We start from the raw sequence: 25,710 nt of genomic DNA, 5'->3' as shown, positions 1-25,710 counted from the left end.
GGTGAATTGGTTTAGTCTTGACTCTTGGTTGACAATGTTGGGGGGTGGGGAATGTATTGATACTCAAGTGCCAAATCAACACGAATTTGTTTCTATTTGTCTTTCTTACTACTTTTTGATATGAGTCTGATATTGTATATATTTTTTTATATAGCTTAAAATCTTTTGATTGTTTATTGTTCCAAATATCTGAATATAAATTACAGGTATTGCAGAATGGTGCTTTGCTTTTTTGTATGTTGGGGGGCTGAAGCGGGGGGGGGGGGGGGGGGGGGGTTCGCCCCAGGAGCCATACAAGCTAGAACCACCACTGCTTAGGAGGACTGGATCGGTGACGGTGGTTTTAACAAAATTCAGTATGAAACTAGGAATTGTCAACGTAGTAATTTTTTGGTGATGGAAACCAAAGGCTTTTTGAAGGCTTCACAGCTTTCACCAAATTATGCCAAAAAACAGCTCATTACTCAGGGTTTCATTGCCGGTTTACAGTGCACATTAGTGACATCTTCTAGTAACAATAAATAGCGGTGTAAGATCAGATTTTTTTTCCTCCACTGTTTTAATCAAAACTGTAGTTCCTCAACATAAAATGACAGCTCTAAATAACAACAATGGACTCTATGGCATTACTTAAGATTGTAACAAAGTGCACTTAATTACACCGACAAGCATAGACCACCACAAATCAAGCATAGACCACCACAAATCAAGCATAGACCACCACAAATCAAGCATAGACCACCACAAATCAAGCACAGTGTCAGACATAGAACCAAACAATACTAACTAACAACAAAAGAGTGCTATATCAAGGGTAGGTAATCAAGGAAGTAATGACGTCCAGGTGTGACTGATGAGCTGCAGGTGTGCATATTGATGGTTGCCAGGTGTGTGTAAAGATGGATTGCCAGGACCGCAGAGGGAGTGGACGTGACAGTACCGGCGAGGAGGACAGCCCCGAGTGATTCCACCAAGTATTAACCCTGGGTTGTGAAGACATACACAATCATGATGTCTTCCTTTCTTATTTTGTCGTTCACTTTGAAAATGATGAGGAGGTTGTGTAGATCAGTAGGAATGATTTATTATTAAATTCATTTAATCCATATTTATATTTATGGCAGCATAATTTAAACTGTGCTAGGGCTGTGTGAACTTTCACTAGGCACAGTATAATGTTTCATCTGTAAAAAGTGATCACATTATGCAGGACCAATATATGCGTGTTGTGTTGCTGACTAGAACAGTCTTGGAATCTCTGACCTTGGCAGTTTGACTGGTGAACTCATGGGTACACATAAAATGGCAAAGCTGGTAATGTAATGTATAATTTCCATGGTAACTTGGAAAGCTAATACAAGCACTATTTGTTCTCAAGGACATATTTTAGATGAACAAATGTTGAGTATTTGTAAAGTATCTTCTCACTCACTTTTCTGTCAGACATTGACTAGCCTTGTGTTGTCAGAAATCACATGGTAAACGGCTGGGGGCAAGGCTAGAGATTGACATGTATAATGAGCCCGTCTCTCTGATGTTTACACACTAGTCTTTAGTCATTATCTCCAATGGCAATCAACCAGCATCTCTTGAAGAAGGGAGCTGAAATGTTGGGCTGGATGAACGATATTGAATTCAAATAATATAAAATACAAAGTAAGAACCTTTCGAGTACATGTTGGCGTGTTCATCTCTTCATTGACTGCAAGACTTTCTGGGTAAGCACCGCAGCTCACATACAGCTTCATCTACATTTATTTTGCTTGGTTTAGGGATAAGAGCGTCTGCTAAATGACTAAAATGTAAAAATGTAAATGTAAATGTAAATGTAAAATGTATTGACCTCCATATTGAGACTTGTCTATCTGAATGTTTAACACACGTTTCTCTTTCCTCCTCCCACTGTTTCTGTTTTGAGGAGCAGCGGTTGAACCCTAAAGCGGAAGTGGACATGCCTTTTGTTCTTCTACATCGACCTCGAGTTTGACGAGGACGCACTTATGTTGCATGTTGACACCATCACCTTTTTCCAAGCCAAGGAAGGACATAAAGTGCCTCTCTCCAGAAGTGTATATCTGCCCCAGCTCTATTGGAAATGCTAATTGACTAATGATAAATCCTTATCATGTTTGTAATTTCTTTTACCATTTGTGGGCATAATCTCGGTTAACCCAGAACTAAAATCTCACGTAATTTGGTCAGATGTTCATTAGCCATTTATTCAGTGGTATAAAGTAACTAAATAAACATATTTTGGGGGGTATCTTACTATTTATATTTCTGACAACTTTTATTTTTACCCCAATATATTCCTAAACAAAATAAATATATTTTACTCAAACATTTTCCCTGCCACCCAATTCGTAACATTCGATTGCTTAGCAAGTCATGCACTTGTCAAAAGAACACATGGTCTTCCCTACTGCCTCTGATAAGGCGGACTCAATAAACACAAATGCTTTGTTTGTAAATGATGTCTGAGTGTTGGAATATGACCATGGCTATCGGTAAATGAAATTGAATAAAACAACAAGAAAAATGTACCGTCTGGTTAGCGTAATGTAAGGAATTTTAAATGATTTATATTGAAAACCAAATACTTTTACTTTTACTCAAGATGTAATTTATTGAGTGAATCACTTTTACTTGAGTAATTGTTTTATAAGCCACCCAGGGGAGACTCATCGAGGCCTGGTTACAGACGGAGTCTACAAGACACAGCGATGGCTCCCTATTCTGGACGTACCAGGTCTCGATGGGCTCACTGGCCAGGAATAATTGAGGCTGATTGTGGTTGGTGAGTAATCAAGGGGCTGATTGCTCACCAGCTGGATGAGTCCCATAAAGCTGCCAGAACATGGGGGGTGGGTAGTGGGGAAGAGAGGTTTCGTCTGTATAGTTGTGGGTAGTACCAGAGACAACGGAGGGAGTTGGGTTTTGTTCTCCATTGGATACAGCAGGAGCCCAGAAAATGTTATCCCGGAGGAGTCCTTTTTGTTTCTTATTTAAATAAACACCATTGAAACTGAGCTAATGCCATTCTGTCTGTATCTGGTATGTGTAAATGTCTTGACCAAACCCTGATATGTGTAAACGTCTTGACCAAACCCTGGTCTTCCACAGAAGTTATCTTCATTTTTAGTCAAGTATGACAATTGGGTAATTTTTCCACCACCACCACATTTACAGTATGTTTACGTAGTCTGATCACCAGAGATAATGTGTAATTCAGTCTGTTTCCTGAGAACTTTGTTCTGAGAATTTCTCCATAATCTCCAGTGTTCCCTTTCAATTGCTACCATGGTTGTGCATATGCTTCTCTCTTGATTTATTTTTTGAAATGTTTCAATTTGGGCCTTTCCATACACTGTAGGTCAATATCCCCCCCCCCCCCCCCCCCCCCCCCAAGTGTAAAAGGTTCATTTAGGATTTTATGGCATCCATAGCTCAGTCTATGAATTTCAGATTGGTTGCGTTTCTCCAGCCCCATCACTCATCTGTTTACCAAAATAAGTGGCATTTGTTGTTGTTGGAATCCCAGAATACAATATGGTACAAATTACAATATTTTTGTGGTATGAAAAAACTGTTTGCTGAGTAATAAGTCCACCATCACAAGGAGTATGTAGGCCTACATGTTTTTAATCAATGATCATTTTCACCATGAAAATCATATTTTATGCAACACAGGAAAATGATATAAGACATTTGTCTTGTTTATTAAGCAACTTCTTCTTTTGTTTATTCAGCAACTTCTTTGCCCTGTAAAAAAAAACAAAAAAAAAAAGATAAATCTGTATTCATGAGCGTGTATACACTTGGAAAGAGTATAATGGATCCAGCATTTAAGGCTCAGTGCTCAGCCTTAATCTTGTTTGTTTTTTTGCCCTACATTAAATGTGCTTATTAGCAATCTTAAATACCTACATTTTAGTGAGTGTAAAAGATCAATATTGATTTCTGTGAAGACTGGATCATAGGTGGTGTTGATGTAGTCATATCTGAGCATTTGTCAGATGTAGGTTTAGTAGCAGCTCTGTACCTTTCCAGTGCTGCGGGATTTGGCTCTGAGCTTGTTGACTTGAGTCTCAGCGATGTCAGCACGCTCCTCAGCCTCCTCCAGTTCATGCTGAACCTTCCGGAACTTAGACATGTGGCCGTTGGCTTGTTCCTCCTGTGTGAGGAACAGAGAGGGAGAGCACAACATCAGCATTCAAAGTTTGAAGCTTCAGGTAGCAAATTAATATGATTTTTTTTTTTAAGTATTTTACAGTTTTTAATTTTTTTTGGACCGATTTAAGATTGCAAAGTATGTAGGGAAATAGATGATTAAGCAGAGAAAGTGAGTGGTGGGACGGGGGATCAAACCACTCCCTCCAGGGGCGTAAAGTGCCTAACTCCCTTTCGATTTCGTCACATTTGATAGTCTTATAAATTAGGATTTAAATGGATTGAAATTTATTTTTTTGTCAACGATCTACATAAACTACTCTGGAATGACAAACTGGATTCCAAAAAATCTAAAAATAATGAAAAATAGAACAATGTGTCTGCCTATGGTGATTGTATGGCTGTATGCTCGATATAATACACCTGTCAGCAACGGGTGTGGCTTTAATATTTGACAGGGTGTCCACATACTTTTGCATGTGTATACATGTGTATACATGTATATATATATATATATATATATATATAAGTACCCCCCGAGTCAATTTAAATCTTTTTGGGTCAGTCTCAAAGAGCTTAAAACACCTGGATCGTTCAATTTTAGCCAATTATTACTTTCAAAAATCTTCATGCACTATCGATTTGGATGTTAATCACTGCTAGATAGACATAGTTAAGTTTACCATAGACTTTCAAGCAGATTTAAGTCAAAACTGTAACTCAGCCAATCAGGAACATACCCTGTCTTCCTGGTAAGCAAAATCAATGTAGACTTGTTCTTGTGTTTTAGGTTAGTGTCTTGCTGAAAGGTGAATTAATCTCCTAGTGTCTGGTGAAAAGCAGACTGAACCAAGTTTTTCCTCTAGGATTTTGTCTTTGCTGAGCTCATGCTGTTTTTTTTTGTACTGAAAAACTCCCCAGTCCTTGCCAATGACAAGCACACCCATAACATGATGCAGCCATCACCATGCTTGAAAATACTACGCTTTTTTTGCGGTATCACTTTAGTGCCTTCCCAATGGGCAAAAAATGGCTGAATCAACGTTGTTTATACAACCCCCAAAAAAGTGATGACGTTGACTCAACCTGGAAAACTGATTTGATTTGCAAAAAGTAATCAACGTAAGGGCTTTTTGTCTTTTTTTCAACCAAGATTTTACCTTAATTCATAGAAGTGGTGACATTTGTTGTTGATTTCACGTTGAATTCACGGTTAGTTGACAGCTCAACCAAATATAAATCAAAACTATCCCAAGAAATGTCTGTGCCCTGTGGGTTGTTGCAAAAAGGATGCATGTTTTGGAATATTTTTATACTGGACAGGCTCCCTTTTCACTCTGTAATTTAGGTTAGTATTGAAGAGTAACTACAATGTTGCTGATCCATCCTCAGTTTTCTCCTATCACAGCCATTAAACTCTGATAAAATTGCTGATGGGTTTCCTTCCTCTCCGGCAACTCCGTTAGGAAGGACGTCTGTATCTTTGTAGTGACTGGGTATATTGATACAATATTGAACGGCTTATTAGTAACTTCACCATGCTCAAAGGGAAACTCAGCATTTACCAATCAGTGCCCCTCTTTGCGAGGCATTCCAAAAGCGTAAACTAAAATGTTGTAATGTCTACTAGTGAAGAAATATATTTTTGAATGTATGCTTTCAGAGTATTTGACTAATTAAGGGTGCTCACCGCTTCCTCAGCCTGTCTCTTGTAGGCTTTCACTTTCATCTGCAGCTTATCTACCAGGTCCTGAAGTCTGCCAACGTTCTTCTTATCCTCCTCAGTCTGTGGGAGAAGATCAAATGATCAGTAATCAGTTTTATACACAAACCTGTCTGTGTTTGTGTCAACCCACTGGGCAAAGGCATCAATTCAACATCTATTCCACGTTGGTTCAACATATTTTCATTGAAATGACGTGGAAACGACGTTGATTTAACCAGTGTTCCCAGTGGGAAGTGTTTGAAGAAGGCGCTTTCTCTTACCTGGTAAGTGAGCTCCTTGACTCTGCGCTCATACTTGCGGACTCCCTTGACTGCGTCTGCACCTCTTCTCTGCTCAGCCTCCACCTCAGTCTCAAGCTCACGCACCTAGTGTGGAAGAAATTAATGTAGGCATTTGTTTGAAGGGGTGAAATCAGATTTAACAAAGCTTTGTAAAACAGAGGTATATTGTTCTACTCAGTCAAGGAGTCAAGATTGTTGCCTGTTCCTATGTGCTTCTACAATTTTCATTGAAGGGGTCTGTAATGATAACAGCTTTTCATTACCTAGGTGGGTTATTGAGAGAAAAAGTCATTACACAATGGTCCTGTGTGTATTATCAAATACATTTCCTGAAATCAGTCTTTCAATATACCCTAATCCATTGTGCTGTCAACTCACCCTGGACTCCAGTTTCTGGAGCTGCTTCTTGCCTCCCTTCATGGCCAGATTCTCAGCCTCATCCAGGCGGTGCTGCAGGTCCTTGACTGTAATCTCCAGGTTCTTCTTCATCCTCTCCAGGTGAGAGCTGGTGTCCTGCTCCTTCTTCAGCTCCTCAGCCATCATGGCCGCCTGGAATGGTAGTTTATTTAATTTATGCACCAATTGGCACCAATCATAACATCCCTCTGAGATCTTTGTTGTTGTAAACCAGCCCAGCTTCCATTGGCCCTTGGTGACAAATCAAGTGGATGTATATCAATAGATCATAAAGACTCACGTCAGTGATGGCCTTCTTGGCCTTCTCCTCTGCGTTCCTGGCCTCCTGGACGATGTCGTCCACCTCTCCCTGCACCTGCACCAGGTCAGTCTCCAGCTTCTTCTTGGTGTTCAGAAGGCTGGTGTTCTGGAGGATGAAACAAGACCATTTGTTTGAATCTCAAAATAACTAACAAGTCACAAGGCAGAAAAGGTATGCTTGGTTGAGTTTAATGAGAAATGGCTTAGAGCCGTACCTGGGAGTGCAGCAGTCCAACGCGCTCGCTGGCGTCTACCAGCTCAGTCTCAGCCACTTTGCGGCCTCTCTCAGTCTGCTCCAGAGCAACTCTCAGCTCCTCAATTTCAGCTATCATCAGACCGTTCCTGCGCTCCACCATGGCTACCTGCTCCTTCATGTCCTCTGAGGCACGGACAGCGTCATCAAGGTGCAATTGGGCATCCTGAGGTTCAAAATGACATAGGTTCATTAGGACTTGTGGAAGTAGAGACGATAGGATTGGTGACAGAACTGTTCATTGGTAAGAATTTCCACAATATCCCTACCTTTCTGCAGTATATTACACTATTCAATTCCTCTGTTCTATTCTTTTCTACAGATTTACAAAAAAAATCTCTCCACATGTTCAGATGTTTGAGCCTGAGGGCCTAGTCCCTTTACCTTGAGCAGTCCCTGGACGTTCCTCAGCTGTTTCTGGGCCTCAGCGGCCTGCCTGTTGGAGTGGCTCAGCTGGATCTCCATCTCGTTCAGGTCTCCCTCCATCTTCTTCTTCACCCTCAGGGCGTCATTCCTGCTCCTGACCTCAGAGTCCAGGGTGCTCTGCATGGAGTCAATCATCCTCTGGCTGTTCCTCTTGATCTGCTCCATCTCCTCATCTTTCTCAGCGATCTTCCTGTCCACCTCACCCTTGATCTGGTTCAGCTCCAGCTGCACACGCAGAATCTTGGCTTCCTCGTGCTCCAGTGTTCCCTGGACAAGGAGAAGCAGTCGGGTAAATTGTGTTCAATACATTTAGTTGTGTATAACACAAGGAACTAAATATATATAACTATGATAAACACCAATACAAGGAGCATTGGAATGTAGCTGGCATTGGCTATTGTTACACTACTTTTCTCATCAAACAGCGGCAGTTTGTACCTCAGCCTCCTCCAGAGCAGTCTGGATCTCAGACTTCTCTGTCTCCACGGTCTTCTTGGCCTTCTCCAGCTCGTGGATGCTCTTGCCAGTCTCTCCGATCTGCTCAGTCAGGTCAGAGATCTCCTCTGCACACACAAGCAGTTTAGGCTTGGGAGATTTTCAGTGGATATCGCCAATGCACTGAAGTTGACATTGAGGGTGCGTTCGTAAATTCACTCTGGCTACCTACTCCGATTTCAGAGCACTCTCATCTGAGTGTGCCAGAGCACAGAATAATTCATACATTTATGAATGCTCAACACCCTCTGAATATGGTACTTGTCGGCAAAAAAAGCGTATTTAAATTGTTGCCAACAGCACAGATACAGTCACCAACGCTCTGGATAAGATGAAAACAGCCTAACCAGCTCTGTTAGGGCGAGTAAAATTGTCAGAGCGAGGTGTTCTCTCATTTGTGTCTGGAAGTAGCTAGCCAACATTAGCCAGTTAGCTTGGGTGCTTGACTGCTGTTGTGAGGTCAGAACGCTCGGATCAAACCTACTCGTCGGCCAGTGTCCAGTGTGTGCTCTGAACACTCCGAGAGCAAAACGCTATGAATTTACAAACGGACAATCTGACAACGCTCTGAATTTACGAACGCCCAGAGCGCACTCTGGCACTTCAGATGGAATTTACGAAAACACCTTCAATCATAATAATTAATTAATTAATCAGCACTTCATACAGTCTTGCAAATCTAATTGCCCCCACTTCCTTGGGCTGTTCAAAGGAATACCGATTACAAGTGAAGTTTTTTAAATGTTATACCGTTCTAAAATGGTGTAATAGAAATGTTGATGGTTACAGTTTCCTAAATGTTCAAAACCCCGAGTCAAACATGAGCCAAGTAAAACTGCTGTCAAATGCTCACGTTGCAGGTTCTTGTTCTCTCTCTTCAGAGTCTCCAGATGATCCAGAGCCTCCTCGTAGGAGTTCTTCAACTTGAAGAGTTCAGTGCTCATAGAGCGAGCCTCCTTCTGAGCTCCTTCCAGCTCAGCCTGGCCCTCCTCATACTTCTGCTTCCATTCTGCCAGGACCTAGGGGAATCCATGAGATTTTCATTACAAGTAATTGATGAAGAGTTTTGAATCAGAAAAACGCTGCAATTATACTACAATTGGTAATATAGCAGATAGAAAATGTCAACCTAGCGTGAGGTTTATTTATTTTCACCTTGTCAAAGTTCCGCTGCTTCTTGTCTAGGTTGGCGGCCATTGCGTTGGCTCTCTCAACGTCAATCATGAGGTCCTCCACCTCTCCCTGCAGCCTCTGCTTGGTCTTCTCCAGGGAGGCGCACTTGGAGTTGGTTGCCTCAATGGTCTCCTCAGCGTCCTGTAGACGCTGGGCCAGCTTCTTCCTTTTGGATGACAGAAGGTGTAGAAATGTTACAATACATATGGACCCTCACCATCCACACCCTATATTTGAGTTTTTGCTGTTGGGTGTGACTTACTTGGCCTCCTCCAGCTCCTCTGTGCGCTGGATGGCATCAGTTTCATACTTAGTCCTCCACTGAGCCACCTCACTGTTCGCTTTGGACATGCCGCGTTGCAGCTCTGCCTTGGCCTCCTGCTCCTCTTCAAACTGCTCTCTCAGGAGGTCACAGTCATGGCGGGCAGACTGGACACCGTGGGCCAGGGCGTTTTTAGCCTGTGAGAGAGAAAGACAAAGACAAAGAGATTTTAGAGAGATAGTAAAACAAATGACAGTAGAAGTCTCTGAGGGTGGCGTAGTCACCGTCTATATGAAGATATGGCTATAAACTCTGTGGTCGGTGGTATCCATTTTGTGTCCCTTACCTTGACCTCCTCCTCAATCTGCCTCTTCAGCTCCTCCACCTGCTGGGTGAATGCCTGTTTGCCTCTGGTCAGCTGAGACACCAGGGCTTCCTTCTCCTCCAGCTGGCGTCCAAACTCACCTGCAGGGATAAAGGGATATCTCGTTAATGGGGTCTCTGACCTCCTAAGATTGAAAATGTATTTTTAGGTATCGTAGGGCAATGTTATGTGGTGAATATTACGCTAGGAACTATTGTGGACTGGACTATCAGGATATAGCCCCCAATACATGTTATTGTGTTTTACTGAAGGAAAGCATCAGTTTGTTGTTCATTGTTGATGATGGTACCATTTTCTGTCAGGAGTCTGGCCCTCTGTCCGCTGATGTCGTTGACCTGGCGAACATTCTCATCATTCTTAGTCTTGAGCTCACTCAGCTGGTCCTCAAGAGTACGACACATCTTCTCCAGATTGCCCTGTTAGTGAAACATGTTCCATCATTACTTTATATATGGGACTCCTGTCAGCTGCAGTTCTCTGGAATGGTAATGTAGTTGACCCTCCTCAACACTGCTTGATCAAAACATCACTACTCACCTTAGCCTTGGCGACGGCCTCCATGTTGCTGGAGAGGTCATCAATCTCCATCTTGTACTCGCTCTTCTCCTTCTCTAGCTTCTGCTTGACACGCTGCAGGTTGTCGATCTGCTCCCCGAGCTCAGCCACACTGTCGGCCTGCTTCTTGCGCAGAGCGGCGGCTGTGGCCTCATGCTGCAAAGTGGACTCTTCAAGATCACGACGCAGCTTCTGGAACTCAGCCTCACGCTTCTTGTTCATATCAATCTGAGCAGAAGTGGCGCCTCCGGCCTCCTCCAGCCTCTCGCTGATCTCCTCAAGTTCCCTGGAGAGATCGGCCCTCTGCTTCTCAACCTTAGCCCTGGCAGCACGCTCAGCTTCAATTTCCTCCTCCAGCTCCTCAATACGGGCCTAGAACAGGAGACAGGAGCAGGAGGAATGAACACTACAATGCAGTTGAAACAATTGAATATGTTCATACTAAGCCAGTTCCAATAATATATTCAGTAGAAACTTGCCCATGCAGGAACCAAAACCACAATGATAAAAAGCACCATATTTACAATGGTACGAAGCAGCGGTAAGAAGCACCATCTTCCATCCTACTGAGCCATCAGAAGCCACCAGCAAAGATGTGTGCTACCAGAATAATTGTTTTCAGGAAATGAAGGAACCGATTCAGGTGTTGGCTTTCCTGTACTGGAGCTTAGATCCTGTACTGTACCTGGAGTTCCTTGATCTTCTTCTGCAACTGAGCTCCCAGAGACTGTTCATCCTCAACCTTGCTGAGGAGCTGGCTGGTCTCAAACTCCTTTCTAAGAAACACAAACACGTAGATTGCAGAGTTTTGGTTCGATATTGTAAAGACAGAGTATCATACCATTCAGTTTCCTGTTAACCTGTTAGGGCTAGGGGGCAGTATTGACACGGTTGGATAAAAAACGTACCCGATTTAATCTGGTTACTACTCCTGCCCAGTAACTAGAATATGCATATAATTATTGGCTTTGGATAGAAAACACCCTAAAGTTTCTAAAACTGTTTGAATGGTGTCTGTGAGTATAACAGAACTCATATGGCAGGCAAAAACCTGAGAAGATTGCATGCAGGAAGTGGCCTGTCTGACAAGGTGTCGTTCTTCTTGTCTCTGTTTATTGAAGAGTGAGGATCTTAGCTGTCCCGTGACACTTCCTACGGCTGCCATAGGTTCTCAGAAGGCGGCAAAACGCTGAATCGTGGCTTTGCAGGCTCTGGCTGAAACAAAGTAGCGCGTTTGGGTAGTGGCTGGTTACAGTACTGTGAGACTCAGGCTCGTGCCCGCGTCGACCGAAAGCTTTGTTTTCTTTCCTCTGTTTAGCTAAATGGACATTCCCGGTCGGAATATTATCGCTTTTTTACGAGAAAAATTGCATAAAAATGGATTTTAAACAGCGGTTGACATGCTTCGAAGTACGGTAATGGAATATTTAGATTTTTTTTGTCACGAATTGCGCCATGCGCGCGACCCTGATTTACCATTTCGGATAGTGTCTGGGACGCACTAACAAAACGCCGCTATTCGGATATAACGATGGATTATTTTGGACCAAACCAACATTTGTTATTGAAGTAGCAGTCCTGGGAGTGCATTCTGACGAAGACAACAAAAGGTAATCAAACTTTTATAATAGTAAATCTGATATTGGTGAGTGCTAAACTTGCCGGGTGTCTAAATAGCTAGCCCATGATGGCTGGGCTATGTACTTAGAATATTGCAAAATGTGCTTTCACCAAAAAGCTATTTTAAAATTGGACATATAGAGTGCATAGTGGAGTTCTGTATCTATAATTCTTAAAATAATTGTTATGCTTTTTGTGAACGTTTATCGTGAGTAATTTAGTAAATTGTTAGTGAATTCGCCGGAAGTTTGCGGGGGGTATGCTAGTTCTGAACGTCACATGCTAATGTAAAAAGCTGGTTTTTGATATAAATATGAACTTGATTGAACAAAACATGCATGTATTGTATAACATAATGTCCTAGGGTTGTCATCTGATGAAGATCATCAAAGGTTAGTGCTGCATTTAGCTGTCTTCTGGGTTTTTGTGACATTATATGCTAGCTTGAAAAATGGGTGTCTGATTATTTCTGGCTTGGTACTCTGCTGACATAATCTAATGTTTTGCTTTCGTTGTAAAGCCTTTTTGAAATCGGACAGTGTGGTTAGATTAACGAGAGTCTTGTCTTTAAAATGGTGTGAAATAGTCATATGTTTGAGAAATTGAAGTAATAGCATTTCAAAGGTTTTGAAAATCGCGCCACAGGATTCAACTGGCTGTTACGTAGGTGGGACGAATTCGTCCCGCCTGCCCCAGAGAGGTTAAGAATCACATGCAAATGGTCATTCATAATTAGAACAGTTAGTCAAGAACAACTATTATTTTGATCAATATGGCAGGTAATACTGTCGTAATTTGTTTGTGTTTACTTCTTGATTTTCTCATCAGCTTGCTGCTTGTCATTCTCCAGGTCCATTATGGACTCCTGGGCCAGTTTCAGATCTCCCTCCAGCTTTCTCTTGGCTCTTTCAAGGTCCATACGGAGCTTCTTCTCTTGCTCCAGAGAACCCTCAAGCTATAAGATATAAACACAATGTTCAAATCTTAACAACTTAAGGTAATATCATCTCATATACTATCATGTCCAAAATGTCAAACTCCTCTCACGTCGTCCACTTGCTGTTCCAGCTTGGTCTTGGCCTTGGTCAGAGTGTTGACTTTGTCCTCCTCTGCCTGCAGGTCGTCCAGTGTCTGCTGGTGGGCCTCTTGGAGGGATTTCTTCTCCTTGGTCAGCTTGGCAACACTCTCATCCAAAGACGCCATCTCCTCTGTCAGGTTTTTAACCTGAAAACCACCACAACAAAATGAGTCTTTGGGCTCTTCACCATAAAGGAGAGATTTAGTTTGATATATATTGCATTCATTTAATTTATATTAGAAATGTGTCAACAAGTACTGCACCATATTCAACACTAAATGGAAGTGTACACCATGCCAGTGTACTGAATGGAATTCATAAACGAGGGGGGAACATGCAATGAGTGTGGGGAATACTCCGCAACTGAAAATCAACTATTTTTCATTTTTCCTGCACCCACAACACGACTTGAATTCCATTTCTGTTAAGCTATGTTTTGAGTTGATTATTGTTTGGTGGTTAGACTGTCTCTGGTAAAAACACAAGACCTTGTTTTCAGTGGCGTGCTTCTCCTTCTCCACTTTGGCTAGGGTGAGCTCCAGGTCATCAATGTCCTTCTTCAGCTCAGAGCACTCGTCTTCCAGCTTCCTCTTCTTGGCAGTCAACTCAGCATTCATCTCCTCCTCATCCTCCAGCCTCTCAGTCATCTCTTTGAGTTTGGCCTCCAGCTGGATCTTGCTCTTGATGAGCCCCTCGCACCTTTCCTCAGCATCGTTCAGACTTTCACCTTCCTGGTTTCAGAACAGGAGAATAAATTCAGAGGCCTCCTTTTGTGTATCAAAATATAGACTTTATTTAGTCAGAGATCAGAGGAAATCAATATAAATTCATGAAATGTATTTTTAACATGGGCTATAAAAACGTGGGACTTAGCCACGAACTTCAGAGTGTGCATGTGTGTGTTTGTGTGTGTGTAAATATGCCTTGATGAGGGTCGTTGGTCACTTACAGATGCGACTTGGAGAGCCAGGTCTGCCCTCTCCTGCACCAGGGACACTAACTTCTCCTCCAAATGCTTCTTAGCGGCCAGAGCCTTGGCCAGATCTGTCTTCATCTTCTCATAGTTCTCCTTCATGTTGGCCAGCTCCTTCTCAGTCTCAGCGCTTTGCAGCAGGGGCTTGATCTTGAAGTACAACTTCATCCATGGCCAGGTTTTCACATTCATGAATGAACGGATGTTGTACTGGATGGAGAAGATGGACTCTCTGGTCAACAGAAAGGATAGAGTAGCATGGTGAGTGACATGCTTAATAAAGCTACATTCTGGGAGTCAAAGAATACCACAACAGAGCCTTGTGACACTTTTGGTATACAGTTGAGGAATTGGGTTAGAGAAATGTAACCAGGCATGATAATGGATGAGGCTTTTCACTTTAAAATGTACACCAAACAAAACCATTGATTTCAAAGTTTAACAAACCAAACAACTCTATACACAAGGACAAATTTGACAAAAACACATTCACAGGAAGAACTGTAAGTTAACAGAATGAAATGAAAGGAGATTTTACTGTAATTCTATTAACAAACTTTGCAAAGGCTAAGGCTTTTTCTGTTTAAATTGAAATGTAACCTCTGTTAAATTCATAGACTGTGCTCTCAGTGACAAGACTGACAAGCTCATGAAGCATTTTGTATACTTAAAACCTGTTTGGGATAGGGGGCAGTATTTTCACGCGCCAAATAAATGGACATGTTGGAGATATAACGACGGAATTTATCGAACAAAAGGACCATTTATGATGTTTATGGGACATATTGGAGTGCCAACAGAAGAAGATCTTCAAAGGTAAGGCATGAATTATATCATTATTTCTGAGTTTTCTGTCACGCCTGGCGGGTTGAATTATGATTGTCATGTGTTTGTTTGATGGGGTGCTGTCCTCAGATAATAGCATGGTTTGCTGTCGCCGTAAAGCCTTTTTGAAATCTGACACGGTGGCTAGATTAACAAGAAGTTAAGCTTTAATTTGGTGTATTACACTTGTGAATGTATGAAAGTTAAATATTTCGAATGATTTATTTTGCATTTCGCACCCTAGCCATAATTAAGAAATTAATATGTTAATATCCCAAATTTAAATGGCCTATTGAACAGCTTGCCAATTCCCAAACTACAGCGTTAGTAGAGCATTAAAATACGTACTTTCTCATTCTGATCAACTCACATCATATACAGTATATAATCATAATGAATTACATACAGGTGGTTCACAGAACGCTTTGCCAAGATGTCTACTATTTCTCACCTCCTCTCCATCATCTTGGTGAACTCTCTCCTCATGAGGAATCCACGGCTGAGAGCCTGGACCATGCCGACCAGAGCTGCTAGCTTCTCATCTCTCATCTCCTCCAGGACACCCAGCAGACCGGCTTTGAAGAACACCTGAAACAAGTAAACATTGTCAATGGAACCACAGTCAGATGGTGACAGATATAAATGGTTGACTGAAAAGAGGGGAAAACCACCACTAGACTGATTTGAACAACATAAACATTGCAATTCTTACAAACAAACCATGGGATAGGTTGTTTATAAGATGTTAGTTATTGTACAGTTGTAGATTAATAATGTCTATTGATTTAACTGCAGCCATACCACTAACACAATGCATATGATAATGAGTTGAGTTTCTCTGTTCTATACTTGTGATGTTTGAATTTGATTTTTTTTTAAAGGAACAATGTTTTTCCACCTTTTCAATTAGTTAAACGAAGAAGAAATAACAATATCATAGATATACCAACTGGAGGAATTTTGAATGGTTAGGGTTTATATTATCATTGAAGTTGTGATTTGTTGTCAGCCATGGCTGGGTTGTATTTGACTGACCTTGGTGTGTCCAAACTTATAATCCTCGTGATTTACATCAATGGACCCAAGTAGCTTCTCAGAAGCCTTCTTGTTGTCCATGAACTGGCCCTCTGGGATGACACTGGCATTCAGTACTTTATACCTGAATGAGGAGACATTTTTAACGTGTCAAGATGAAACAGGTTGGTCAAATTAAGTGAAAGGTAAGACTATTCTGGTGCTGGGAAAACCCTTGGAGCAGGTGTGTGTGTGTGTGTGTGTGTGTGTGTGTGTGTGTGTGTGTGTGTGTGTGTGTGTGTGTGTGTGTGTGTGTGTGTGTGTGTGTGTGTGTGTGTGTGTGTGTGTGTGTGTGTGTGTGTGTGTGTGGGGGGGTGTGTGTGTGTGTGTACCTCTGCTTGAAGTCAGCATAGATGATTCTGCTGGGGAAGCCCTTTCTGCAGATCCTGATACCCTCCAGAACACCATTACACCTGAGCTGGTGGATAACCAGGAAGTTCTCCATCAGACCTGGAAAAACAAACCAAGTCTCTTTTAATATTCATAAACAGGTTAAAGATTCAGATGGTTAAGGTTAGTGATCCTGTACTGATAAGATGCCCTATTTAAGTCAATAAACACCTGGAGTCTTTGACTCGTTGGGGATCAGGCAGCGCACAAAGTGAGGATGAGTGCTCCTCAAGTTGGTCATCAGCTTGTGTAAGTTCTCCTGAAAGAGGGATACAAACCATTTTCTCAGAAAATAATTTATCATCATCATTGCACATTTTGAAGGACTGAATATACACATTTCAAAAGCTCACCCTGAACTGGGAGGACACAGTCTGCATGGAACCACCCTTCTTCTTGCCTCCTTTCTTGGCTTTATCTGTTAAAATGAGGGGAAAAGTAAGAGTTAGCTAGAAAAGTACATTTCCTAGAGCGGGCAGAATAAATAGAAGAATAATAAGATGTAAGATATCGATAGTGGTGTTGTCTTCAGCAAGCACACTAATTATAAACCAGATCATGTCAGGATATCTTCACACTTATCCTAATGCAAATGGTGCCGATGAGATCGTGTAAATTAACACATATTGTAGGAGAAAATTAACCCAGTGAATAACCCTGAGAAATTGTGAAACGTTCAAAGACGAATACAATTTAATTTGTCACATGCTTCGTAAACAACAGTTGTAAACCAACAGTGAAATGCTGACTCACGGGTCCTTCCCAACAACATTAAGAGAAAAATATAGAAAAAAATAATAACATGTGGAAAAAATACACAATGAGTAACAATAACTTGGCTATATACACAAGGTACCAGTACGAGTCGATGTGCAGGGGTACCAGGTCATTGAGGTAGATATGTGATGCTAGATACGTGATGCTAGTCTTACCCTCAGGTGGGGCAGCAGGGTACAGGGTAGCCATCAGTTTGACTGAGGCTTTCCCGTACATCAGAATAACTGATTCGTTCAGGGGGTCCTTGTTCTTATCCAGCCAGCCAGTGATGTTGTAGTCCACAGTGCCGGCGTAGTGTACGAGAGAGAAGTGGGCCTCTGGCTTGCCTTTGGCAGGCTTGGGCTTCTCAAACGCCTTGGTTTTGCCAAGATGCTGGTCGTTCAACTTGTTCTTGAAGGTAGTGTCTGAAGCCTTGGGGAACATGCACTCCTCTTCAAGGATGGAGAAGATGCCCAATGGCTTTACGAAAAGAGATTTAAGAGACATTTATTCCTTTAGTAAACATGCTATTTTAGGATTCTATTCCTTTAGTCACATAATAGGAGACATATTGACTTCTCAATGTTCAGAAACGTTGTACCACCGTGATAATATATCACACATCACTCGCTATGAGCTTTGCTGTTGTGGTCCAGTATAATCCTCAAAGACAGCTTACCTTCTCAATAAGCTCAATGCAGGCAGCCAAGTCCATGCCAAAGTCAATGAATTCCCAGACGATTCCCTCCTTCTTGTACTCCTCTTGTTCCAGGACGAACATGGTGTGGTTGAAAAACTGTTGCAGCTTCTCATTGGTGAAGTTGATGCACAGCTGCTCCATGCTGTTGTACTGTGGAAGGAATTTCAAAAGGGATATTTTCATCATACAAGGCTGTAATCCCTTTCAATCACAACTAACTGTCTTGTTCTGGTCTCATACTCACATCAAAGATCTCAAACCCGGCAATGTCCAGCACACCGATATAGAACTGCCTTGGATTCTTGGTGTCCAACATCTCGTTGATACGGATGACCATCCACAAGAACATCCTCTCATAGATGGACTTGGCCAGAGCCATGACTGCATTATAAACCTGCAATGATAATACCTCATATTAATACATGAGATATTGACCATGTCTAGTGATGAGGTGATAAGCGTTTGGAAAAACAACATTAGACCTACTATTGAAAAAAAGGCAATGTTCTCATCCCCAAAAGAATTCAGGTGCTCAGAAAATGGTAGATGCTGTGTTTCACCTTACCTGAGCCACAGTCTGTCCCTTGGTCACATACTCGTTGCCAACCTTCACTCTGGGATAGCACAGACATTTCAGCAACTCAGCTGAGTTCAGGCCCAGCAGGTAGCCGATTTTATCAGCCACTGGAGAGAGAACCAACATCAACAGACTCAGGCACTCAAGATCGCTTGTTTCTGATGTTACACTGACAAAAAAGTTTGTCCAACTCTTTTTAGTGGGATAGGTTTTGATTTTCATCCTCATCCCTTGTTTCAAATCATTTGTGGAGGTTGGAATTTGGTCTCCATAATGTATCTCCTACCTGACTTTCATGTGGTAATGTCTGTCTTACCGTTTCTATTTCTATGTTTGGGAATGGGTCTAATGCTTTCCATATTGTATATCTATGAGTGGGACTCACCCTCTGTGCCGTCTGGCTCGGCCTGCTCCTCACGCTGCTTCTGCTTGAATTTCAAGTTGCCATGGTGCGTTACAGCTCCTGTCAGCTTGTAGATGGCCATCTTCTCATCATTAGTGAAGCCCAGGATTGTAATGGCATCCTGGAATTAGAGAGGAAGTACAACAGTGATGAAGTCAACAGTAGTTTGCTCAGTTACAGTACATAACAGTTCTGTGCTCACTCCAGAACAAACGGGATGGATAGAATTGACTGGCTTCTCTGTTCCACATGATTACCTTTGGCCAACACTATTGTGTGACAGCACAAAAGCAGTTTTACACAGTTCCACAGGACATTTAGTGGCACTCTCTTGTGGATGTCTTACATGTACCTAAAGGTGAAGTGTGGAGGCATGACGAGTGCCTTGAGACACATGTCTAACTAACTCAAAGGTGCCCATCTGTCACCGAGTTGGAATTGCACTATGTTCCTACCCGTTCCATGTCTAGAGTTTGGCTAACCCTTTGTATAACTCACGTCTGTGGCATCCAGCTCTTCCTTGTCGTTGATGCTGGGCACAGTGATATGACCCTGGCTGATCATGGGGAAGTCGTAGGGGTTTGTGGTGAGGAGCGTCATTTCTGTGGACAACGGAAAATGGCTTCTCAGTTACATCTCGTAGAATTCCAATGTCCTACCTTTACGGTATCTCTCCCTCCTTTACTCAGTAGATGGACTCAAGGATAAACTCAGCAAAAAAAGAAATGTCCCTTTTTCAGGACCCTGTCTTTCAAAGATAATTCGTAAAAATCCAAATCACTTCACATATCTTCATTGTAAAGGGTTTAAACACTGTTTCCCATGCTTGTTCAATGAACCATAAACAATTAATGAACATGCACCTATGGAACGGTTGTTAAGACACTAACAGCTTACAGACTGTAGGCAATTAAGGTCGCAGTTATGACAATTTAGGACACTAATGAGGCCTTTCTACTGACTCTGAAATACACCAAAAGAAAGATGCCCAGGGTCCCTGCTCATCTGCGTGAATGTGCCTTAGGCATGCTACAAGGAGGCATGAGGACTGCAGATGTGGCCAGGGCAATAATTGGCAATGTCCGTACTGTGAGACGCCTAAGACAGCGCTACAGGGAGACAGGACGGACAGCTGATTGTCCTCGCAGTGGCAGACCATGTGTAACAACACCTGCACAGGATCGGTACATCCGAACAGCACACCTGCGGGACAGGTACAGGATGTCAACAACAACTGCCCGAGTTACACCAGGAACGCACAAGCCCTCCATCAGTGCTCAGACTGTCCACAATAGGCTGATAGAGGCTGGAATGAGGGCTTGTAGGCTTGTTGTAAGGCAGGTCCTCACCAGACATCACCGGCAACAACGTCGCCTATGGGCACAAACCCACCGTCGCTGGACCAGACAGGACTGGCAAAAAGTGCTCTTCACTGCAGAGTCGTGGTTTTGTCTCACCATGGGTGATGGTCGGATTCGCGTTTATCATCGAAGGAATGAGCGTTACACCGAAGCCTGTACTCTGGAGCGGGATCGATTTGGAGGTGGAGGGTCCGTCATGGTCTGGGGTGGTGTGTCACAGTATCATCGGACTGAGCTTGTTGTCATTGCAGGCAATCTCAACGCTGTGCGTTACAGGGAAGACATCCTCCTCCATTATGTGGTACCCTTCCTGCAGGCTCATCCTGACATGACCCTCCAGCATGACAATGCCACCAACCATACTGCTCGTTCTGTGCGTGATTTCCTGCAAGACAGGAATGTCAGTGTTCTGCCATGACCAGCGAAGAGCCCGGATCTCAATCCCATTGAGCACGTCTGGGACCTTTTGGATCAGAGGGTGAGGGCTAGGGCTATTCCCCCCAGAAATATCCAGGAACATGCAGGTGCCTTGGTGGAAGAGTGGGGTAACATCTCACAGCATGAACTGGCAAATCTGGTGCAGTCCATGAGGAGTAGATGCACTGCAGTACTTAATGCAGCTGGTGGCCACACCAGATACTGACTGTTACTTTTGATTTTGATCCCCCTTTGTTCAGGGACACATTATTCCATTTCTGTTAGTCACATATCTCTGGATCTTGTTCAGTTTATGTCTCAGTTGTTGAATCTTGTTTTGTTCATACAAATATTTACACATAATAAACGCAGTTGACAGTGAGAGGACGTTTCTTTTTTTTGCTGAGTTTATATGCAGTATATAATAAATAGCTTCAAAAGACTGGACTGAGGCTCCTAGAGTATTGCATCACAGTGCATTACTTGATAGGTCTTTCCCATGAAAGATCTATAAAGACCAGACCCATGTCTAGATGTCTTGTTATCTTGGATGAACTCATTGTAATTGTATTAATAGATGGACTAGGATTACTTAAAAAAAAAAAAAAATCCACAGATGGAGGTGTGAATAATTTCACATCAACCTCTACTTTTCCTTACCAACTAGTTCAGGTTTGTGGCCTGTCATCAACTGGTAGAAGATGTGGTAGCCTCTCTCATCGGGCAGCTGGAAGGCCACTCTGGACTTCTCCAGCAGGTCTGAGAGACAACGAGAGAGACAGAGTGCGAGAGAGAGAAAGAGAGAGAGAGAGAGCGAACGAGAACATTACATGTGATGATATGATCTCCTAAAATATTCTGTGTAAATTAAGGAAAGCATTGAGAAATAATCAAAACCAACTCACAGGTCTCAATATCAGCTTTAGCCAGTTTGCCTGCTTGGAAGTGAATCCTGATGAATTTACCCTGAGGTAGAGCATGGGGGTTAGAAATATGTCTACAAAACAATTCAAACATTTTACTTTGATAGAACCCCTCGAAATGTTAGTTTGTTGGAATGTTTTTTTTCCCCAATATAATGTCACTTCCACATTATGCCCTTCATACTTACAAAGCGAGACGAGTTGTCGTTCCTCACTGTCTTGGCATTACCATAAGACTCCAGCAGAGGGTTAGCTGCAATGATCTGATCCTCAAGAGACCCCTGATTGAGAAAAACACAAGTTGCTAAGAAACTGATAAACCCTTTCTTGAAAAAGGATTCACTACTGGAAAAAAAAATCACAGCCCACCAAACTGAAATACGTTAAAACGGCAAAACCTACCTGCATTTTGCTGGGGTCTGCTTCCTTCTTGCTACCAGATACTGCAATGGTAGCAAAGTACTGGATGACACGCTTGGTGTTGACAGTCTTTCCTGCACCGGATTCTCCACTGGTTAATATGACAGAGAAAGAGGGGTTTTAGTCACAGATTGTGTCAGATTGGCTTTCACTAAGAAATAGCATTTAAAAATACACTTTTGACCTGTTATCTAACAGAAGTAAATAATTAACAAATATTCCCACTCATTGATGTATTATTGCACATAGTCTAATCCAAAATAATCCCAAATACATTAAAGCAGATGTTGTTGTTTTTTCTGAGGAGGGGGGGGGGGCGGAACATAATTGCAAATAATTTGTACACTGCAAATTGACCGCAAGAAGCCTAAACAGATTTAACAAAAACATAATAATTTCAAACCTTGATTACGTTGCGATATGATCACATATGTCTCTCTATTTATGTGTGGGAATACTTTGAGATCAGATTTCCTAAATTATAATCACTTGGACCTGATTTCCATTTAATCATTTACAACACATTAGGAACACTTGCTCTTTCCATGACATAGACTGACCAGGTGAATCCAGGTGAAAGCTGTGATCCCTTATTAATGTCACCTGTTAAATCCATTTCAATCAGTGTAGATGAAGGGGAGGAGACAGGTTAAAGAAGGATTTTTAAGCCTTGAGACAATTGAGACATGGACTATGTATGTGTGCTATTCAGAAGGTGAATGGGAAAGACAAAAGATTTAAGTGCCTTTGAACGGGGTATGGTGGTAGGTGCCAGGCGCACCAGTTTGAGTGTGTTAACTACAATGACTATAATCCATTGTGCGCCTACACAGAGAGGGAGAGAAGAGACAGTAGACGTGCGATGGAGAGGGATAGAGAGATGTTGCTTCACCAGGTATCTCTACCTGAAAATATATGATCTAGGTGGTTGGTATTCAGCAGTCATAAAAGTATGCCTTATTTACTTTATGATAATGACTTGGAATGAAATAATAAAGTCATCAAATAAAACAAATGTAATGTATACAACTTACATATATAATTAAAGTAATGTGACTAAATGATGGTTAATTAAGCAATAAGGCCAGAGGGGGTATGGTATAATGCATTCAGTTGTGCAACTGACTAGGTATCGCCTTTCCCAAGTTGTTAAAAAAAAAGGAAAGACATTTTGGTTAATCACTCAGCATAAACAACTTACGTAATCAGGATGGACTGGTTCTCCTTATCTGGAACCAAAAAACATCATGTTTATTATTCTCAAGCAACATTATGGGTATATCATGAATTTCATTTTGGAACATTTTCTATTCAAGGCTTATGAAATCAGATATTCCAGGCAAAATGTTCAAACCTACATGAGAAAACGGTAGATTCCCTCCATCCATCCATCCATCCACCCATCCACCCATCCATCCATCCATCCATCCATCCATCCATCCATCCATCCATCCATCCATCCATCCATCCATCCATCCATCCATCCATCCATCCATCCATCCATCCATCCATGAGATCTCGTACCAATCATCATGAACTGAAAGGCGTTGTCAGAGACGGAGAAGATATGGGGTGGAGCCTCCATCCTCTTCTTCCCTCTGTAGGCGTTGACAACCTCTTCGTCGTACACGGGGAGCCACTTGTAGGGGTTCACCGTGGCACAGAAGAGCCCAGAGTAGGTCTGGATGAAAGGGATTCAATAAAATTGGGTAAATGTACTTGGTTTTTTTTGTTGGTCTACTGCAGTGGTATGTTTTGGTTTATACGGTTCATTTATGTGTAGGACTGGAAGTGTGTATTTCTTATGTTCATTTTTTGTATGTGTAGTACTGGAAGTGTATATGTCTTATGTTCATTTACTGTATGTTAAGTACTGGAAGTGTGTATTTCTTATGTTCATTTACTGTATGTGTACTGGAAGTGTGTATTTCTTATGTTGATGTATGTGTGTATATGTTTATGCAGGTTCTTACATAAATCATCCATGCTGCATAACGCTCTTTGAGGTTATACAACACCGAGGCTTCATTCAGGTAGGTCATCATGGCCATGTCCTCAATCTTGTCGTACTTAGGGGGGTTCATCTGATAGATGTCTGCTTCTTTGAACTCTTTTCCTTCCTGAAACAGTCAGAATTCTACATTACACACAGATCAAACTGGACATGACTGAATGCATTTTGCTCATTAATTATTTAAATCTTTAAAAAAGATGCATTCCCCCATTTGAATCCAACTACTCTGTTATTTAACACCCATTGACACATAAATGGTTATTCTTGACTAATCAATGACAATAATTCCATGCCATTGTTAAAGGTTATATTCTGCTTACAAAAAACAAAGAAATACTTCTTAATCTATCTCTTGTTACTGATTTCATATTGCCTATAGGCATTTTTTTTCATTCATTTTGTTGATTTTTCAAGAAAGAGTAATTGCACAAACTTGAACTTGAATACTTTTCAGATCAGGCTTACCTCCTTACTGCCATCAGGTTTCGTGACTGTTACAGTACACTTTCCATCGGCCCTGGCAGTGACCAAACCCTTTAGGTACAGTTCCACCTTGTCTGTCACATAGCAGGCGTTCTTTGAATCAAAAGGCATGGCTTGTGCCTCCATCCTCTCCCTCTCAGGCTTACGAAGGTACAAGGCAGCCTTGCCGTAGATTTGCATCTCCGCGTCCGTACTCATGGTGACGGATTACTAGGAAAGAAATGAAACAAGAAACTAGAGTGACTCTGTGGTGCTTCCTCCACAGTCAACAGAGTTAGATAAGCGGTATCTCTCACAGAATATTTCCATCATTTTTATATGAAGACTCAAACAATGTCGCACCTTCGTTTTCCCCTCCTACAGATTGATTTGTACTCCTTGGAGGACCCTGTGAAACATTAGAATGTTGTTATTCTAAAGCCTTATCGTTTAGCCCCCGAAAGGCTAGAAAACAATTTGAATGGCATCTTTCAACCCAAATCATTACAACCATGTCCAATTCAACTACAGGTGCAACTGGTAACTTTTTTATTTTCCTGGTGGCAACTCACTTTACTAGACATTCTGTCAAGAATTCAAATAAATACCCCCGAAAAGCCATTTACATTCTAGAACACCCCCTCAATTTACAAACAAGTGCAGGAGCACCACTTTTGACTGTGAATTAAAGTGACAGATTTTAAGTATAACACCTTTAATGTAAAAATAATAATAATAAAAATAGCTTTAATCAATGCCACTTGACTGCATATTGTAAAATCTTATAAGAGACTTACTTATAAGAGAAAATGCAGAACTCAATTCAAACGCTGCATTTAGCTACTACCTCAGATGCTGAGTGAATGTAAAAATCTACGGAGATGGAGAGAGTCTTACCACAGAGGAAGAAGGAGCTGACTTATGAATGCTGGGGCCTCAGCCTCCTTATATCTGGTTGAAAGTGCAAACCAAGCAAAAGTTAAATATGGACCACCCTGGTGAAGGAAATGGATTGGATGAGAGACCTCTGTATTTCTGTGTCTCACTAGCCCCACCCACTTCAGGGAGCATCCCACACACTCCCATTACATGACTTTGTAATATAATATTTGTCTCTGAATGGAATTTCACAGAATATACATAAATGAGATGTAATTTAATTATTAGGACAACATAATTTGTTTATTTATCAAATTGATTAAAATATTACAACCAAGGCCCCTCAAGTACTGTAATGGAGTCAGTCCATGTTTCCCCAATATCACTAAAATAGT

At 41.8% G+C, this 25,710-nt stretch overlaps 1 protein-coding gene across 1 annotated transcript; it reads right to left on the bottom strand.

Moving 5' to 3' along the window:
- Window positions 1–3,595: 3,595 nt before the first annotated feature.
- On the bottom strand, window positions 3,596–25,355 carry LOC106569817 (myosin heavy chain, fast skeletal muscle-like). Its single transcript, XM_045694482.2, has 41 exons — window positions 25,334–25,355; window positions 24,800–24,845; window positions 24,440–24,667; window positions 23,934–24,080; window positions 23,485–23,641; window positions 23,162–23,189; window positions 21,943–22,051; window positions 21,729–21,821; window positions 21,523–21,583; window positions 21,278–21,376; window positions 19,338–19,441; window positions 18,822–18,960; window positions 18,425–18,543; window positions 18,104–18,253; window positions 17,839–18,009; window positions 17,336–17,639; window positions 16,757–16,821; window positions 16,575–16,662; window positions 16,346–16,463; window positions 15,975–16,098; window positions 15,391–15,527; window positions 14,091–14,346; window positions 13,630–13,872; window positions 13,111–13,287; window positions 12,873–13,018; window positions 11,129–11,219; window positions 10,426–10,815; window positions 10,178–10,304; window positions 9,850–9,968; window positions 9,504–9,700; window positions 9,224–9,407; window positions 8,922–9,087; window positions 8,012–8,136; window positions 7,532–7,840; window positions 7,110–7,313; window positions 6,875–7,000; window positions 6,556–6,726; window positions 6,157–6,261; window positions 5,861–5,956; window positions 4,043–4,174; window positions 3,596–3,762 (listed from the first exon to the last, which is right to left on the bottom strand). The coding sequence occupies exons 3-41, from the start codon at window positions 24,653–24,655 to the stop codon at window positions 3,742–3,744; spliced, it is 5,814 nt and encodes a 1,937-aa protein (XP_045550438.1). The 5' UTR covers window positions 24,656–24,667; window positions 24,800–24,845; window positions 25,334–25,355; the 3' UTR covers window positions 3,596–3,741.
- Between the last annotated feature and the right edge of the window lie 355 nt (window positions 25,356–25,710).

The sequence above is a fragment of the Salmo salar genome, chromosome 14 (genome assembly GCF_965601325.2).
Source record: "Salmo salar chromosome 14, fSalSal1, whole genome shotgun sequence".
Classification (NCBI taxonomy): Eukaryota; Metazoa; Chordata; class Actinopteri; order Salmoniformes; family Salmonidae; genus Salmo; species Salmo salar.
This window is presented reverse-complemented; position numbering and strand designations above follow the sequence as displayed.